This window comes from Myxocyprinus asiaticus, chromosome 27, assembly GCF_019703515.2.
Source record: "Myxocyprinus asiaticus isolate MX2 ecotype Aquarium Trade chromosome 27, UBuf_Myxa_2, whole genome shotgun sequence".
Classification (NCBI taxonomy): Eukaryota; Metazoa; Chordata; class Actinopteri; order Cypriniformes; family Catostomidae; genus Myxocyprinus; species Myxocyprinus asiaticus.
This window is the reverse complement of record NC_059370.1, coordinates 36,485,757-36,504,178: the sequence shown is the minus strand read 5'-3', so window position 1 is coordinate 36,504,178 and position 18,422 is coordinate 36,485,757. Positions and strand designations below refer to the sequence as shown.

General features: G+C 39.8%; 1 protein-coding gene across 5 annotated transcripts; it reads right to left on the bottom strand.

The window, feature by feature from the left end:
* Positions 1-1,986: 1,986 nt before the first annotated feature.
* Positions 1,987-16,732, bottom strand: LOC127417891 (lysine-specific demethylase 3B-like). Of its 5 annotated transcripts, XM_051658151.1 has the most exons (26): positions 16,310-16,732; positions 14,877-15,044; positions 14,671-14,784; positions 14,449-14,554; positions 14,196-14,320; positions 13,492-13,560; positions 13,158-13,331; positions 12,609-13,013; positions 11,095-12,355; positions 10,734-10,944; positions 10,408-10,622; positions 9,905-10,057; positions 9,692-9,796; positions 9,460-9,587; positions 9,043-9,307; positions 8,595-8,842; positions 8,237-8,509; positions 7,973-8,144; positions 7,711-7,801; positions 7,476-7,606; positions 7,266-7,385; positions 6,218-6,241; positions 3,836-3,975; positions 3,481-3,657; positions 3,256-3,390; positions 1,987-2,971 (listed from the first exon to the last, which is right to left on the bottom strand). In XM_051658151.1, exons 1-26 carry the CDS (start codon positions 16,469-16,471, stop codon positions 2,888-2,890), a joined length of 5,256 nt encoding a protein of 1,751 aa, XP_051514111.1. In that variant the 5' UTR covers positions 16,472-16,732; the 3' UTR covers positions 1,987-2,887. The 5 variants fall into 5 exon arrangements, with proteins under 5 accessions (XP_051514111.1, XP_051514107.1, XP_051514108.1 ...); XM_051658147.1 differs by having other exon boundaries at positions 12,609-13,331; XM_051658148.1 differs by having other exon boundaries at positions 9,692-9,793; positions 12,609-13,331.
* Between the last annotated feature and the right edge of the window lie 1,690 nt (positions 16,733-18,422).

The window sequence follows — 18,422 nt, the reverse complement described above, 5'->3', positions numbered from 1 at the left end:
TAAAAAAGGAGAGAGAGGGCATCCTTGCCTAATGCCACAATGAATATCAAATCTTTGTGAGGTACCATGAGCAAGTTTGACAGAACTATTACATCCATTATACAATGTTTTAACTGCTTTCAAAAACATATCTCCAAAACCAAACAATTTAATAACTTTGAAAATAAAATCATGAATCACCGTATCAAATGCTTTATAGAAATCAATAAATAAAATAAAACTGTCATCCTCAATAAGGTAATTATAATCAATCATATCTAAGACTAGTCTAATATTATTCCTGATATGACGGCCTTGCATAAACCCAGACTGTTCTATATCAATTATTTTGTCTAAACCTTGCTTCAGACTTCTAGCAAAAATCATTGCAAACAATTTACTGTCATTATTTAATAAACTAATAGGCCTCCAATTTTCAATGAATAACTTGTCTTTATTAGGTTTGGGAATCAGTGTTATAACTCCTTGTTTTAAAGAAACAGGCAATTCACCATTTTGTATAGCTTCTACAAATACTAATAATAAAAAAGGTGAAAGTTCTTTGGAAAAAGTCTTATAAAAATCACCAGTTAGCCCGTCGTTGCCTGGGGATTTGTTATTCTTTAATAAGTTTATGCACTCTCTCAACTCTTCAATGTCTATTTCTTTATCACAAATATTCTGAAAGTTCTGGTCTATTTTTTTGGTATCACTCACCAAGCTATTTAAAAAAGTATCAATGTTGGAAGTAGCTGATATGGGAGAATACAAATTACTAAAAAACTGAGGAACATATTTCGAAATAACTGAGGAATTATCTACTAATTTGTTGTTAATCATTAATTTTGAAATTGAGGCAAAATCACATTTTCTTTTTTCGAGGCCAAAAAAATATTTTGTATTTTTTTCCCCCTTTTTCTAACCATTTAAGTCTAGTTCTAATAAATGCTCCTCTTGCTTTATCCTCATAGATCTTATCTAATTCAATTTGCAATAAATCCAATTTTTGTAACTCACAATTAGTCAAAGATTCCTTTTTCTTGTTACACAAATTAAAATTATCTCCAATAATTGATTTTTCCTTAATATTTTTATTTTTTGTTTCCAATGTTCCTTGATTAATAAATGCCGTTCTAATATCAAACTTCATTAATTCCCAATTCTTTCCATATGATTTTTCTAAATCTGCAATTGTTCTATATTTTTTAATAATATCTTTATTATCTTATTTTTTATCTCTATCTTTTTTTTCCTTTAAACATTCATTTTCAAGCTGTTTGTTATTTAATTTCCAATAGCTGCTATGTTTTTTGACTGATTGTTCTTGTACCACATTTATTTTTATAAATACTCCTTTATGATCCGTCATTATGCAAGGTTCTATCAATACAGAGGTTACATTATTTGTTAAATCATTAGACACTAACCAACAGTCGATACGAGAATGAAGAGATGAGTCCTTATTACTCCATGTATATTCTTCCCCGTCTGGATTCTTACATCGCCACACATCAGTAAGACCCAATCTTAAACATACATTATCCAGTTCGCTAGAAGGGCCCGGTCTAGTTTTAGGAGGCCATCTATCAATGGTTTCATCAAACACAGTATTGAAATCTCCTCCCCAAATAACTTTAGCTGAAGGATACAAACCATGGTCTATGTGTTTGCCAAACTACCAACGTCATGTAACGATGACGTCAAATGCCCCGCCCATTTTCATAACTGTCGCGAGCTGACAGGTCGTACTAGCTTTCATATCGCAGTACTCGATTGATGAATCAATTGACACATTAGGGTATATTCGTCTCACTTAGAGAAGGTAAGCAGCAGTTATAGTTTTTATTTATGACTGCAAGTTGCATTTGGTTATCACAGATAAAGTGCTACTATGCCACTTTTTTACCATGTGCAGACGACATGATATGGCTTTACTGAAGCACTTGTCAATTGTTATTTTTGTCTAAATATAGGTTATGTATCAATAACAACTCAATAAAAACGTGGTCAGTATTTCAAAAGCTTTAGTTTATTGCAGTGTCATCCACGAACCACAAATTGTCTTATAAAATAAAATAGTAAGCATTAAACAAATATATAGCTAAGAAATTCATTGTCATTTCCAAATAACAAGGCCAAATCCTTTTTTGTAAACTTTTATTTTTTCGGGGGGGGGGGGGTGGGGGGTCTCATACACACTGCTAAGATCAATATATACTGTATATTGGTACATATTAACGACCAGTAGTTCTGCAGAACTGGAACTGTTGATTCTCTGCCAGTCTAACGCTTGTTGTCAGTAAAATATAATCTAATGGTGTATTACAAAAAAAAAAAAAAAAAAAGAGAGAGAGAGAGAGAGAGAGAACAATGTTCTCATCTAAAAAAAAAACAAACAAAAAAAAAAAAATTAAAACAAAACTTTGGTCTAGGTCCCTTCTATGTTCGTAACCACCTCTTCAGGAAAAGCTGACAGGAATATTTGAATCAATTTTATTTCTGTTCATCCCCTTCACAACTAAAAGCTCTCCTTCATTGAAGAGCACAAAATGAATGTTCGCTAAGAAAGAAACCCAGTGCACACTGTTTCACAGAAGTCTTCAAGGAAACCTTCTTGAAGGCCTTTTAAAAGATGCATGTCAGCTTATATCAGTTCTTGGAATAGTCCAACAAATTTTAAATGTAGAGAAATACAGAGTTTTAAATACAGAGAAAAATATTGGAAAGCAAAACAATGGTTCTATAACACTGATGAAGCAGATTCTTCATCCTACCAGAACTCCGAGAGACGTTCCATTATAAACAGCTTGTATTGGGAGAACACTGGCCTTATCCAAACCAATTCCACTCTACCCAAAAAACTAATCTGACTGTGATTTCACAACCATCTTCGGGCTTGAGTTGAAAACTAAGAGCGGCTTAGCTTAGTAGATTCATGGGCTTTTAGTGTTCCCACAGCATCCTTCACAGCATGGTAGATGATGTTCTTCACCTGTGAATAACAGAAGTGTATATACAACAGTGTTCATCAAGTATCTAAACCCAAATTGTAGCACAAAATATGGGTAAATAAAGGGTTAATTATGCCAAAAAGGAAAATTTTGAAAAAGAGATGTTAGGCAAAATATTCACACCGTGAATGTTCTGCCTAACATCTGCTTTAGTGTTCCACAAGTCATATGGGGTTTGGAACAACATCAAAGTAAGTAAATGATAGCAGTTTTTTTTTTTTTTTTTTAACCAACCCTTTAACATTATATACATTTTAAGAAATACCTGTAGCTTGTCCTCATGGTTGGTATGAGTGTTGGAAAGGTGGCGGAACTCTTGCGTCAGTCTAAAACAGTGCTTCACGTGCTCAGGAGAAACAAAGTCCTCCGCAACCTTGATACAGCTGTACAGGTTGTGCACCTGGGAAAAAGCAAAATGAGGAATTGAGCATTTTCATGTCAAGTGCATGATTTCAAACTGAACTCGGGTTAAAATAATCTCAATGCTAACCTGATGTGGCGCTCCCGCTGGGATGAAAACGGCATCTCCTAAAAACTGCACAATGGACCAGCCCTGGACTCCATACTCTTCATACAGCCTGTGACGCAGTGTCTGGTCTAGGTACCAGCTCTGATCATGGATAGGGTCATGATCTGGTGGGTTCTCTTGACCCTGTTCCTCCCCAACCTGAAATAGGTAGGTGAAATAAACCATGGTTATTCAGTCTGATTTAAAACATAAAAAGTTGTGAACATAGCTGTACTGTTGATTCTTCCTTAAAAATAAGAGCAGCAGACAGAAAACATTTCAGGAGGTAAGTATTTCATTCATTCATCAATCAAGAGAGAAATGGCTATCTTGTCACCTTTCGGAGGAGTTCGCGGATCTTTTCAGCATCTTTGGCAGCGTAGATGTGCCATAGAGCTCCAGGTTTCTCCTTTACCTCATAGACTCTTCTCTTAGTCATATCATCGACGTCACCCTCCTCAATGGTCTGCATCACCTCTGCAGTTATAATAGGTAGGTCAGTAAACAAACACAATCATAATCAAAAGCCTTCACACTTGCTGTAAGAGATTATCAACTACAGCGGTCACTGATATTGATGGTTAGGGACTCTAATAATCTTCTAAAAAGTGCCTCCGGGCTTTTTCTGGGCAACTACACGATGATCAACTCCAAATAATATTTGCAAATAAAAGAAAGGGTAAATATTTAATATGTTAAAGTCAAGCAACTAATTGCTATTACTAAATAATTAAGAAAATAAAGGTTGAAAGGGAAAAAAGGATCTGCTCGCAGTTGTCTGAAAAATATACATCAACAGACGCCGACAAAAAATATAATATCATCAAAACTACTCCAGGAATCCAACACATCATTCTCTGTAAAAACTGCAAATCTGACAGTGCAGATTGCTAGAATAAAAAAGGTGGCATCCCAATGACAGTATCTTAAAAAAAAAAAAGAAAGAAAAGAAAAATGACAGAATATGAAGATCCATCACCAACCACTTAAGAGCATGGAAATAACATTCTTAAATAAAAACTTGCTTGTCTTCATAGAAAAAAGGAACTGTCCATTTAAAGAGGTCATATTATGCTTCTTTTTTTTTTCATCTTTTTTTGTCCCAAACTTTTTTTTGTCATAATCTAGTTGCCCCTATGAATCAAACTGTTTAGAATGCTGTCTTAAAGGGATAGATCACCCAAAAGTGAAAATTCTCTCATTCTGTAATTTACTCACCCTCGTGTCATCCCAGATGTGTATGACTTTCTTTCTTCTTCAGAACACAAATTAAGATTTTTGGAAGAATATTTCAGTTCTGTAAAGTCCATAAAATGCAAGCGAATGGATGCCAAATTTGTGACGCTCCAAAAAGCACTTAAAGCCATCATAAAAATAATCCTTAAGACTCCAGTGTATTAATTAATGTCTTCTGAAGCGAAACACTTGGCGTGTTGTGGTTAAAACGTTTTTGTTTTTTTACTAAAAATTCACAAGGGTCAAGGACAAGCATGTTGGCAAGTTCACACGAGAACCGACGCGTGAATACGAAAACAAATGGAAGCACGGTGTTGTTTATAACAGAGGAGCATAGATAATCATACATGGATGCCTCATTTGGCTGGTTTGGATACATCAACTACAGCGCCATCTTGGAACGGTGAACAAGGAGAGCTGTTTGAATCGCTATGAATGAAAGTGAGTGAGTGGAGGAGATGCCTCAGACCGAGCTCCTTGCTCAGACCGCTGCATAAACAGTATTGCAGTCCAAAGAAACAGCTGCTAATAAGGGATCTACGTATGAATATCTATACAGAGGAGGCTTTCACGGTTACGTCACGCAAGAGGCAGTTTGAACTCCACCCTTCTCAAAAATCTGGCCGAAAGCAAACATTTTTAGTAAAAATCTTTTAAATAATGATCTATTTCTTACAAACACCTAGCGTTTCAATTCAGAAGACATTAATTAGACCTCTGGAATAGTATGGATTATTTTTATGATGTTATATGTACTTTTTGGAGCTTCTACATTTTGGCACCCATTCACTTGCATTTTATGGACCAACAGAGCTGAAATATTCTTCTATAAATCTTCATTTGTGCTCTGCAGAAGACAGAGAGTCATACACATCTGGGATTGCAAGATGGTGAGTAAATTATGAGAGAAATTTCATTTTTGGGTGAACTATTCCTTTAAAAACATCGTAAACTCTCTCTTTGCATACACTTTCTCCATTAAGTGTACATCTTTCATAATGCATCTAACTCTATTTTAAATAAGGGAAAATCTGATTTTATTAAATGACCCCTTTAAAAACTAAACGCTCACTCATCCAACAAGATGTCTCAAGTGGAGTCTCAACACAGTGATATGTGGGGGGGGGGGGAAGCAACATGGTCAAATATTTTTTGTGATTTTGCTATCTGTAATGTGTGTATGTTCAGTGTCCTGGAAAATTCTGAATGGAGTTTCCAAAATGGCACACTGAGAAAATGATTTTATTCATATCTTATTTTTCCAGTACATCCTTGCAATCTTCCTCTCAACAGTAAAGAGGTCCCAGAAAGAGATATTCCTGATGTTAATAAGCATTTCAACACAGTACAACAGTTTAATCTAGGAAAAATAAAAGTAGTAAGAGACAGATGAAAGCAATGGGAGTGAAGACCAAGAGAGAACAAGAAAAGTAGGAGGGGCATGCCTGGCAGGTGAGACAAATTGCTCAAAAAATACACAGACCTTTGAATCCAGCGAGGTCTGCTTCTGTGAATGAGAAATGGTGCCACAATCAAAAGTAGTACGACCCCAAGAGCACAGGCCATACTAAAATCCTGCGTCCAGCCCACTTTTCTGTAAACTATTCAGATGCGAGGTAGTAGGGTGTAACTGGATGCCAATCAAAGCTAGCAGGCTAAGTGAGCAAACTATATAAGGCGGTACAAGTAATCCTCACAATCTTAATAGATTCCACTATCAGAGATTAGGCTACACCTTACACCAGAGTTGATGCCATATTTCATTAGATGTAAACAAAAACAAGGCTGAGAGGAATAGGAGTACAGTCCGTTCCAATACGACGTACCCACAGGGTTTTGATTGTTCAACTGAGGAAACAAACAAAATGTATTTTCACAAATTTCAACTTGATGTGACCTTGGACCTTAAAACAGTTAAAACATTTTGAACAGACCCTACTTCTATCCCTCACAATCTTGTTTTCATTTGTGTCAAATAAAAGGTGCTCAAGAGGAAGGTTTGGGACAATCCACTGATATGAAACTTCATAACATAAAGTTAGGGGTCTGAATACTTCTGCAAAGATTTTGTTATGTATAAATTCCAGAATCAGACCCAAAGAATCCATATCGTTCAGGCTCCTACAGCTATTAAGCTGCAGGTCTACCAAAAGCATTTCAGGCAAGTTTGACAGTTTATAGATATAGTGAACACAGTGTGGAATCAAAGATTTTCAATGAGCTACAATGAACTGGTGAGAGCACAGGAGCAACAGTTTATACCTTAAACTAACCTAATACAGATTATAAAGATGTATGATTTAAAACCAGATCAATATGAGTAAATATAAACAAACAATAACACAATGGTCTTCGCACACAGCTTTACCTATACTGTCAACCCACTAAGAAATCTCCGACAATAGCAAAAATACTTGTTCTAATGTGGAGAAGCTCATTCTACTGTAGCTTTAGTATAGGTGAAATACAGAAATATAAAACACAGGAAATGTTGCATCTTCAAGAAACAAACACAAAAGCTAAATACTTACCATTTGCCTGGTCACCGTCTCCTTCTGGGATACCCACGTACACCATGACGTTAACAGCATCAGATACATCCAGATGGAGGTTAGTGGTGCCAACCTTTCTGTCTTCTGTGGAGATCAGACCTGACATGAAAGGGTAAAGGAAATAGATTAAAAAAAGTTATGAAATACTCATCATGAGTAATGGCAGAGCGTTAAATGAAAACCCCTTACCATAGGCATTGTACATTTTAGGACCAAGATCTGGGCGAACAAAAAAGTTTGGAAGACGAGAGGCCAAGTTGAGGCGGCCATCTCTCTTTGTGTACTCTGGTAAGGGAAGGTTATCCATGAGATCATCAAACCTGCAAATGGGGGAACATCAGTAAGCTAAATCATAACAGAAATGCCCAACATACTGTGTGCTCCCAGATAAATACAGCACCAAATTACAAATCAGCAAACCTACCGAGTGGGCATCATATCTCTGAAATCTTCTCCAGGAGGCCAATCTTTAAGTTTTAGTACCATAGGCTGGCCGTCTCCACCTTGCAACCGCTCTAAAGAAATAAAGGAAAATGAAATAGACCTCAATAGAAATGAAAACTGTCTTCATGATTAACTGCTTATAGTGCAAATTCCTCCAAAAGTTGAGGTGTGTAAGATCCAGCCTTTCTCAGAGTTGTAAAACAAACTAAAAAGTATGGAGAAGTCAAACTGGCTGTACTTACTGGAAATGACCTGGAAGCCATCCCAGAAGTCTCGGACCTTGACATCAGAGATGATGGCACAGTTCCTACAGTTGACCAGGTCCACATCCTGGTCTCCAAACTCCTCACTGAAGACCTCAGGCTTCCATAAGTTACTCTTCAGCTTCTTGTCTATGCCGGAGACCAGCACAGGCTAAACAAAAGAAAACGTTATTAGCATCAAGCAATCTTCAAGAACTTTGATAAAACACTGAAGGGTAAGCCATTCCATTTTATCTTCCTTACCTGCCCTTGTTTCCAGCACTCTCTGAAGATTTTCCAGTTGTTGCTGTTGCTCGGGTCCTGCAGACAGAGCAAGCGCCCATCACACAGCCAGGAGTGGGAAGTGTTAGGGTCTAGAACACTCAGACCCATCACCCCCTCTCTGCGAGGAACACTCCCAGACTCTCCACCTTCTGCTGACCCTGCTGCACGCCGACCCTCTGCCTTCTTGGTCTCCACCACCGATGCAATGATATGATCCAGGAAGTTAGGAAGTCCTCCCTTCATCTTGTCAGACTGCAAGGCAGGAAAAAAAATAATAATTCTTGAGAACTCACAAAAAAAGGAGTCATAAAAGTTTGTTTATTGCATCATTACATACCCCAGCAGTGGAGAACACTGAAGGGAAGGAGACTCCACCCTCTGTGGAACCCTGCGGGAGCTTGCCAGGGCCAGAATTAAGCAGATCACGTAGGCTAGTACCCTCTGCTTTCGGTTGGGAAGACCCAGAGCCCAGCAATAGACTATTGAAGAGCTTAGGGCTAGACCCTGAAGGTTTGGAGAGGGTGCTGAAAGAGTCCAGGCCAAACGGAGGACGGGAGTCACGACCCATCATGGAGCGCAGAGATTCTGAGAGGACAAAAGAGCTAGGAAAAGTCAGAATATTGCATCTGAGCACAAAAATTAAAGGTGTATTATTAAATAATATTCAACACCAAAGAAATAAAAATGTTGTCTAATCAAGAAATGTTTTATGAAGTGTGCAACTGATCCTCCAACCAGACAGTTATAAAGTCCCACAGTATAAACCACTTTAAAATTGGTCTAACCTCTGGGCTCCTTTTGTGTGGCAAGGTCAGCCAGCCAGTGAAGCGCTGAGGAATTGCCTTTGCCATCCTTTGTGCCTGGTGTCTGGGCAGCAGCAGGGGTAGTTGTGCTGGTGTTTGCTCCACTCATGCCTGATGTTGTGTCAGTATTGTCCCCCTCTTCAATAGGCTCTGTCTTGACTACTGCACCTGTTCCAGATTCGCCATTTGGCCGGGATGTGGCTGGACTGGAGGTGGCTCCATTCCCTGTACTGTTAGCTGCACCCGACTGCATCAATTACAAGTGAGGGAAAAGGTAAGTTTAAAAAAAACACACACAAAAAAAAAAAAAAACACTAGAAAACAAAATGTTCTCAGATGCTTCTTTAAGGGATAATTCTGGTTTCAAATCAGACATTTTGGAAATAGCAGAGAACTTGCCAGTGAAAAGCCATTTGGAGCACCGGGCCGCACCAAAGGTTTGTTATGTCGACTAGTACAGGGACAGTTAGCTTTGATCCCCCATTTTCCTCTGGCTGCATGTACCATGTCACCTATGCTATACAAGGCTAAAGGGATACAAGGAGAGAATAACAAATACACAATGTTTTTGACCTTGTTGCGACATATTTTTAGTTTCATTATAACTATTAATAGGAGTAAATGCACTAACCTGTGCCAGGTATAATTTGAGTAGGCATGAGGTTCTGTGGTTCGTGTGGCTGGCCTTTAGCACATTTCAGCCATGAGAACACCTCTTCATCAGGGCCATCATCTACTGAAAGAGTACTAAATGTCAGAGACAGTGTAATCCAAGTTCCTGATAAAAGATAGTAGTCATTTACTTCTAAACTTATTATGCTCTGCAGTAGATTCTTGTGTCTACCTTCAGGTGGCCTGTTCTTGCGTAGCCGGTAGCAGTCAAGGCAAACACCAAAGCCACATTTGCGACACACCCAGTGAATGTTGAAGAGTGTTGTTTCACACACATCACACATTTCCCTCACTCCCCTGACAGCTCGCTTCCATGCCACTTTCTCTGCAAAATCACACAGAGTTGTCAGACTCATTTGAAATGCTAACATTATGTTCAAGCCTTACGACTAGCATGAAAAACATGCAAAACAGGAACTTCAAATGTAATCATTTACATCTATGAACTCTACACCAAGTCCAAAATATTGTACTATGATGATGGAAGCTAGGTCCATTTTCTTCTAATCAAACTTTTTCAAAGAGTGCCGAAAATCTGTTATCAGACTTGTGAACAATGTTGGTGTAAAAAATAGCTTGTTCATATTTTTAGGAATTTCATGTTAAATCACCTCATACTTGGAATGAACAGGCCTTTAATACGTTTTAGTAGACAGAAGGATAGGTGTGACTTACGATGGGGCTCTATCATCATCATGGCCTCTTTCTCTGACATGACCAGTTGGCAAAACTGGTCACCCACATTGGCCAAAATGTATTTGGACGTGTCCAAGTCAAGTCCTTCCTTTGCTGCGATGGTGGGAAGCCACAGCCCCATTGCCATACTATCACTTTGCGTGGGACTCAGAAAACCTTCCACACGAAGGACTCCCTTCTTCGTAAAAGCCAGTCTTTTAGGACAAAGAGAAATCAAAGAGGGTAGAAATGTTACAAGTCAATATGTCATATCCCTTGACAGAGAGGCATGATTTTGTCTGAAAGTGTAAACACTCGCATTTCACCTGCGAAAGTGGAAGAATCGGCAGGCCACATTGGGATCATCATCATCATCCGAGTCCTGTTCGCGTGATTTCCTGTAGCGCTCCAGACGGCACTCGCGACATTTGTGCAGGTGGGGCGCCACATTAATGCAGGAACCGTCCTGCAGAAAGGACTCACCGGATTGCTTCAATCGCCGAACCTTATTCTGATCCTTCAACACTGACTGTCCCACTAGATTGAACACACATTGCAAGCCAAGATCAGTTTACTGTGAACCCTAATTGTATTCAGTTTATTTTTTTAGGGAAGGTTCTGACATCTGAAGCTACATTAATTTTGAATTTATCAAAATTGATAAGAGGTACCAGTCAAGCATGTTACCTGTAAAGGGTTTGCTCCGCGGCCGGCTCTTAGCCACAGGCTGTGTCTTATTCTCCTCAGCTGCTGCCTGAACCCCAGGCTTTTGGCTCTGCCCCGAGTTCTCTTCCGTGTCACTCAAATCAGACAGGTCACTGTTGCTACTGGACTCTGACTCTCGTCTGGTGGACTGCCCACGTTCCTCCGGAGAAACCTTCTGTGACATCTGGTCAAGGGACGTGGCAACTCCATCACCTTCATCATTGACACGGGTGCTAACATCTGAACCCTCATTTGGTTTGGATGTTTGTTGCCCATCCTGGGCTACCAGTGGAGGAGTGCTCATAAGAGAGGAATGCGCAAACTGGGGGGTTAAGATTCCTTTAGGGGGTTCTGCCATGGTGAATAAATTTGGTTTGGCATCATTGCCAGGAGGATCTTTACCAAGTAGACTGTTGCAGCCCGAAGGTGGAATAGCAGATGTGGACGGGGCAGAGAGTACAACAGAGGATGATTTTGAAGATGACAATGCACTTAAAGGACTTTGTGAGACAGCTTTACCATAAGAAAGAAATGGGTTTGTCTCCTTAGAAGCCAGTAGGAACAGGTTTTCATGAGTTTCTGAAACCTTGTTGCCAGTAAGCAAACCAAAACCACTGACCGGGTTAGAGCTGTTAACATTTCTAATCCCACTGCCACCACTACCAAGTCCGCTGGTTCCTAGTCCTAAGGAAGGTTTCAGAACCTCTGGAGAACTTGCAACTTGGCTGCCAACTATAGCTGTAGGAAAAGTGGCTGGGAGTTTGCTGTGTGCCTCCCCAACCACTCCAAAAGGCTTATTTTTAAGAATTCCATTGCCTGTAGGCTTGATATCAGGCACTTTGGGCTGCTCTTTCAGTGGTGACAGGCCACCAGCAGGTGCTGAACCAAACAGTCCAGCAGATGCGGAAGCCACAACCGACTTTTTGAAACCCTCAGAGGGTGCAGTAGGCTTGAACAGGCTGGGAGGCTCCTTTTTCAGGCACTCCGACAATGATGTGAAGGTCTTTGATTGGCCTTGAGTGATACTCTGGTTCTGAGACATGCATTGGAAGAACAGATTCTGTGAGGGATCAGATTCTTGCCTCTGCTGTTCTTTTGCACCTGCAAATGGAAAGCCAAAAGGCTTTTCCTCCTGGGAAGAGCCGTTTGTCTGTGCAGGGACGTCCCCAAACACTCCCACACTTGACTGTTTGTGTTGAGAGGCACCAAATCCTGCGGTAGTTAAAGCGGGGGTCTTGGATGTCTGAAATACAAAGAAGCAAAACAAATCAACACGATACTACACATTTTCGCTTTAAAGGAAAAGTTCACTTAAAAATGAAAATTTTGTCATATTTTAATCTCCCTCACGTTTCACCCTTTGTCAAAGGCTTGGAATGACGTGAAGGTAAATTATGACAGAAGTTTCATTTATGGGTGAACTATTCCTTTAAAAACATTTAAACAAAACGAGTAAAAGGTAGAAAACGAAAGGGACATCTTTGTTGATTTAATACCTGGCTTGCCTCTGGGGTTGATCCCCACATACTGGGCTTCTGGTTTGCATCTGCAGGAGCAGAAAGAGCCACACTTGAAGCATTTTCTCGCGAAGGTGATGAGATGGTCACAGGACCTGGAGACACCAGGGCAGCTGTTTTAGGATACCCTGAAAGGACATTATCTTCTCTCTCTGGTGCTGGGAGTGAAGGGGATGTCTTGGGGGCAGGGGCCCCTGGCACCAAGCTGGGCATTTGGCCCAAAGAGGGAAAAGTGTTAGAAAAGGGTGATGGGGCAGGCTTCAATGGAGGTGGTGTTGGAGTGGACACAGGAAGCACAGTTGATATTGAAGTTGTCCTTTCTTGGTTTGGGACAGAACTGCCATTCTCCTTGACAAAATCTGCTGTCCTTGTGTGGGAGTGGTCCTGCTGAGAGGAATTGCTGATGTTAGAGGAGTCTTGGCTTGGCAATGCTACTGGACTACAGTTGCTCGTCACCCTCCCACCTACTCCACCCCCTCCATCCTCTCCCTCCACTACTTCTACTGCTGGCGTCTTTACGCATGTTACCATAGCCTCAGCATCCTTGTTGGAACCATTCCCATTCTGGTTATCAGAAACACCCTCTCCAGTTCCTTTGAAACGTTTAAGAGTAATGTCTTCATCTCCTCCGGATGCTGTCCGGCGCCGCCGACTGCCCTCTCCTTTCCCACTATCACCCTCCTTCCTGCGTCGATCTTGGCTCTTCAAAAGACATGATACGCCAGATGACATAGGCACATTATTAGTTACGTTTGGCAAAATTACATTATAAACAGTGACTTTACAATTATAGTAATATAGTATTGGATTAGACATAATCTACGGTCTGATCGACCCTGGCAGTGACATAAACTCAGCATACCTCATCTAATTGTTCCACAGCAATCATTACATGAATGACCCGAGGATCGACCACCTGTGTTTCCTCACCCTGCACAAAAAAAACAAAAAAACATTAACACATCAAACCACATACTGCTAAAATCTGTCTTTCATCTCCAACCCTTGAATCTTTCAATGGAACACCTACCCCTGTCTGCGGGTTCTCACTTCCCACCCTTTTTGACCAGTTAATTTCTATGATATTTTTATGACTTTTCCAGGTGTTGGGGATCACTGCATATGGAATTTTTAAAATAATTTAGATTCAGACTGATGTGTTAATTAATCATTTCGACTGTTTTGTGCACTGTTTTGAACAATTCATTAAAAAAAAAACAAAAAAAAACTACTCGAACAATGATTCGCTAACAATTAAAACATTACTATGGCTTGCAAGCATGTTTTATTATAAACAAGAGCAATATCTAGCAGATTAAATATTTTAGAGAGCAAAACCAGAAAAATGTATAGTCACTATTTAAATTTTCATGACTTCTTGGATTTTATAAATTTCCATGACTTTTCCAAGGCTAGAAAAGGCAATTTTACAATTCCCTAATATTTCCTGGTTTTCCACGACTGTAGGAACACTGTTTCTAAACAGATTAAGATTTCTAAACACACTGGACAGCAGATGTTTACATTGCATATGATATCAGTAGTGAATATGGATTTCATACAGACCTGGTCCATGGTAATCTCCATAATATGTGAAACAGGATCATGCTGTGATACAAGTCCCAGGGCCCAGGGCTCCTCGAACTCCGGCTGGTACACTTGCACCCTCCGACCCTGAATAGTGAACGATCCTACACCAGATAACAAAAAAGTAAATCTTATATTATCAACTAGTCACTAGGACCTCCTTTGATGCTTTGCACAGGTAGGTTTACATATGGACTTACCACAAATGTATTTATAGTTGAAAGTAACTGACCTTTCCGCAGGACCTCCTGCAACTCAGAGTCACTGTGCCAGCTGCTGATGGCAGCTTGAAGGGCCAGCTGCTCCTGTAGTAGAGTGTGTTTTAAATCTTTCTCGGCCTGTAAAAAGACAAATAGTGACCTTTAGCATAGGTGTTCTTGACAGGTGTGGAAGTAAATCCACGTACTCTTACAGTGCAAAAAGGTTGCAAACATAAATCCTGATAGCTGCTGACCTCAAACGGGAGCAGTGAATTCCCATTGGTGAGAAACGCCAAAGTTCTAGTTCCAAAGAACTCGACAGGAACCAGGGATCCCAAACCCACACGGTCAACTAATGGTTTGAACATCTGAGAAGATAATGTGCATTCAGAAAACCCTGAATCAGTACATATTGGGTGTTGTAAATGACTAGGAATGTAAGATGTGCATCTGTACTCACCAAGGCTGGCCACTGAGTTGCGGTGGCTCCTCCAACAGCAGAGAGGGAAGGGTCACTGCAATTTGCCCAGACAATAGCACTCTCCATCAGAACTGCACGCACTTCATCCCCATACACCTGCACCCAGGAGCGTTGCCGCCAAGGGTTGTTCTCAAATTCCATGAACACCTGCAATGAAAAGGGTAGGTTATCTACTGTGCATAACACTATATAGAAAATGCTACCCTCTATGAGCATACATTTCAAAGGTATGATATTAATCAATAAGGATCTGATGCAAATTAACATCACTAGTACTAAGTGTAAAAAGAAAATCAGTTGGGATGTTCTCTCCTCCTGTAGCAACAATCGAATGCTTTAAAAAAAGTCAAAAAATCTAATTGATGAAAAATATGCAATGAGCTGTATTTTTGTACAATTGAGATGCATAGGGTCGTGAAATGTTACATCAGCTAGAGATTCCAGTAAATAACAGATCACAAATAGAGGGCTAGGGAGAAGTGAAGTTTTGGAAATGCCAACCTATAACCTTCCATAAATTCAGTGTTCAGGATTAAGTATGTCTAAGCCTTTCCACACAGGTATATGATTTTCAGGTTATTATTTAGATTTTATGTGATTGTAATTATAAAAATAATTTCAACACTTTCATCAACCACAAATCTTTATGATAGCTGCCTTGGAACCTATTTCGGATAAATAGTATGAAATTGGATTCTGACGCCATTCCTAGATTAGATCAAATCAGTGCAGAGCAAATTTACAGAGAATGTACTTATATATGACTGATATACACAACACACTACATAAACTAAATAGCTACCATCCACAGGAGAACAGATAAATTATCACTATCTAAAGTAATATATGACGTTGTCTCATATAATAATAATATAAACAAATCTCTATGGTTACAATTTTAATATCATGATATCCTATCCGATTGTAGCTGAATTACAATTAACTCATATACAGTCTGCAGTATGTTTTATATTCATCAACAGTTTTTATAGCCATTAAGAGTCATTGTGTTTGATATTTTTTAATCATAATGGGCCCTTTACTGAATCTATAGCTGTCAAAAGATCTAATAAGCTGCCTAACTAGGCATCCTTTTTGGGCATCATAGGCATCCATGAATGCACAAACATATGCAGCTCAAAAATGCTGTCTATGTAGGCAGCTAGCTAGGTTTGCACACAGCCCATATGTGCAGTTAGCTTCTTAGCTAACTAGCACTCAAACATACAATTTTATCTGTCTACATACGTCTCTTCCTGAATTCAGACACAGCTTAATCCCATCTTTTACTATTTTACCCTTTTAAACTGTGGAATGTATCAGTTTTTATTCGCAAGGACCGATTTTTGTGGCTGTTATCTGTTTGATGGTTTGACGGTCTGTTGTTGTTGTTGTTGTTGTTTCGGTCTCACCTCCACCCCTGGGCTCGCCAGCCCGATCACACTGACCGCTCGCACGGTACCACGGAGCCAGGCCGCCTGCTCCATCTCACCGCCCGCTCCAGCCACCGCCGCGGAGCTCGCATCATTGAGCAGCAGCAGCCGTTTCCCGATCAGACCGAGCGAGTCCCCCATATTACAACCACCATGAAGAGCCCGACTTCCTCTGGAGCTCCGCACAAACCCGCGATCAATCGTGCCTAAACTGAATCAATGGAGGTTTATAGCCACATAGGAATGACTGCACACACTGCCTAATGCTTTTGCATGGGCAAAGTGAGCCGATCAACAAGAGCTTTAATGGGGATGTGAGGTGTTATTGTTCGAGCTACAGCCTGTAGTCTTCATCCGCCATTTAGCTGTGCAGTCCTCAAACGCACCCCTCGTACTGCTGCGGGTCTGTACTTCACTGGGGACCCAAGAAATAGGGCAGCGCCCTCTGCTGGACACTGTAAGCGCCATACGAAGTGGATGCAAATCTCTGGAGGACTATATGTTAATGTAGCGCCACAGCAGAAAATCAGTTTAGGTTTTGGTTTGGCCTGTCCCCTAATTTTTAAGTTTATTGAAAGGAGAGTACATTTACATTTAAGATATTTAGCAGACACTCTTACCCAAAGAGACTTATAAAAGTGTTTCACAATTAATTTAATTTAATAAATAAAAAAATTCTCATCTGTGCAAGCTACTATACTTCTCTAGCAGCTCTTGGGACGTGGTAGTGCGATACTGCAGATATTGTTGACTTTTGTTGACGATTTGCTTGTTATGGTCCTTCCGTTGTAAGTAGCTTTGGATAAAAGCATGCTAAATTAAGCATTTATTGTGTCCAATGGGTTTGAACTCTTTACCGAATCTATAGCTGTGTCTGAGAACTATAGGTGCATGCATTTGCCTACCAACACTTACAAAAAACAAAACAAAACAAAAAACACCAAAAAGGATTGAATAATTCAGTGTAAATTCCCAATATTTACCTCAGAATTACATATCTGCATATTGCTTTATTTATTGGCAATCAGAAGGTCAGGTCAGAAATGATTTGTTGTACTTTAACCCACAGTAATCACATCTTGAGTTGGTTTGAATATTTATAGAGTTGAGTATTTTTAATCTGAGCAGCAGACTTCTTTCTGGCAGATGCCTTAAATCCTCTCAGGTCATATGAGTCAATGTAAAAGGAATAGTTCACCCAAAAATGAAAATTCTCTCATCATTTTCTCACCCTCATACTTTCCCAGATGTGTATGACTTTCTTTCTTCGGCAGAACACAAATATTTTTAGAAGAATATCTCATCTCTGTTGGTACATACAATGCAAGCAAATGGTGATCAGACCTTTGTAGCTCCAAAAATCACAAAGTAAAGAGAAGTAGTCCATAAGACTCCAGTGGTGAAATCTATATCTTCAGAATATATACGTATATATATGCGCACACACACACTGTATGGCCAAAAGTTTGTGGACACCATTTGTGCTTGATGAACTTTTGATTTCAAAACCTTAGGCATCAGTTTCCCCCTTTGCTGTAATAACAGCTTCCACTCTTTTGGGAGGGCTTTCCACTATACTGTATGTAGTAACATGGCTGCAGGTATTTGCTCTCATTCAGACACAAGGCTATCAGTGAGGTCAGGAACTGATGTTGGTCGATGGGGCCTGACTTACAGTTGCTGTTCCAGTTCACCCCAAAAGTGATCAGTGGGGTTCAGGTCTGGGCTTTGTGCAGGCCAGTCAATTTCTTCCACGCCAATCAGTAAACCATTTCTTTATGGACCTCTCTTTGTTCACAGGGGCATTGTCATGCTGGAACAGAAAAGGGCTATCCCCAAACGGTTGCCACAAATTTGGAAGCACACAAAGCCCAAGCCATTACATAAAGAAACAAAGATTTTTCTTTACTGGATTTAATGGAGTAACCAAATTCATTAATTAGAAGGGGGTGTTCACAAACTTTTGGCCATATAGTGTGCGTGTGTGTGTGTGTGTCATATATATATATATATATATAGTTTATACAGTAGATATCTTGCATACAGAAATAATACTGTTCATCAATATTACTAATGAAGGTAGTTGTAATGT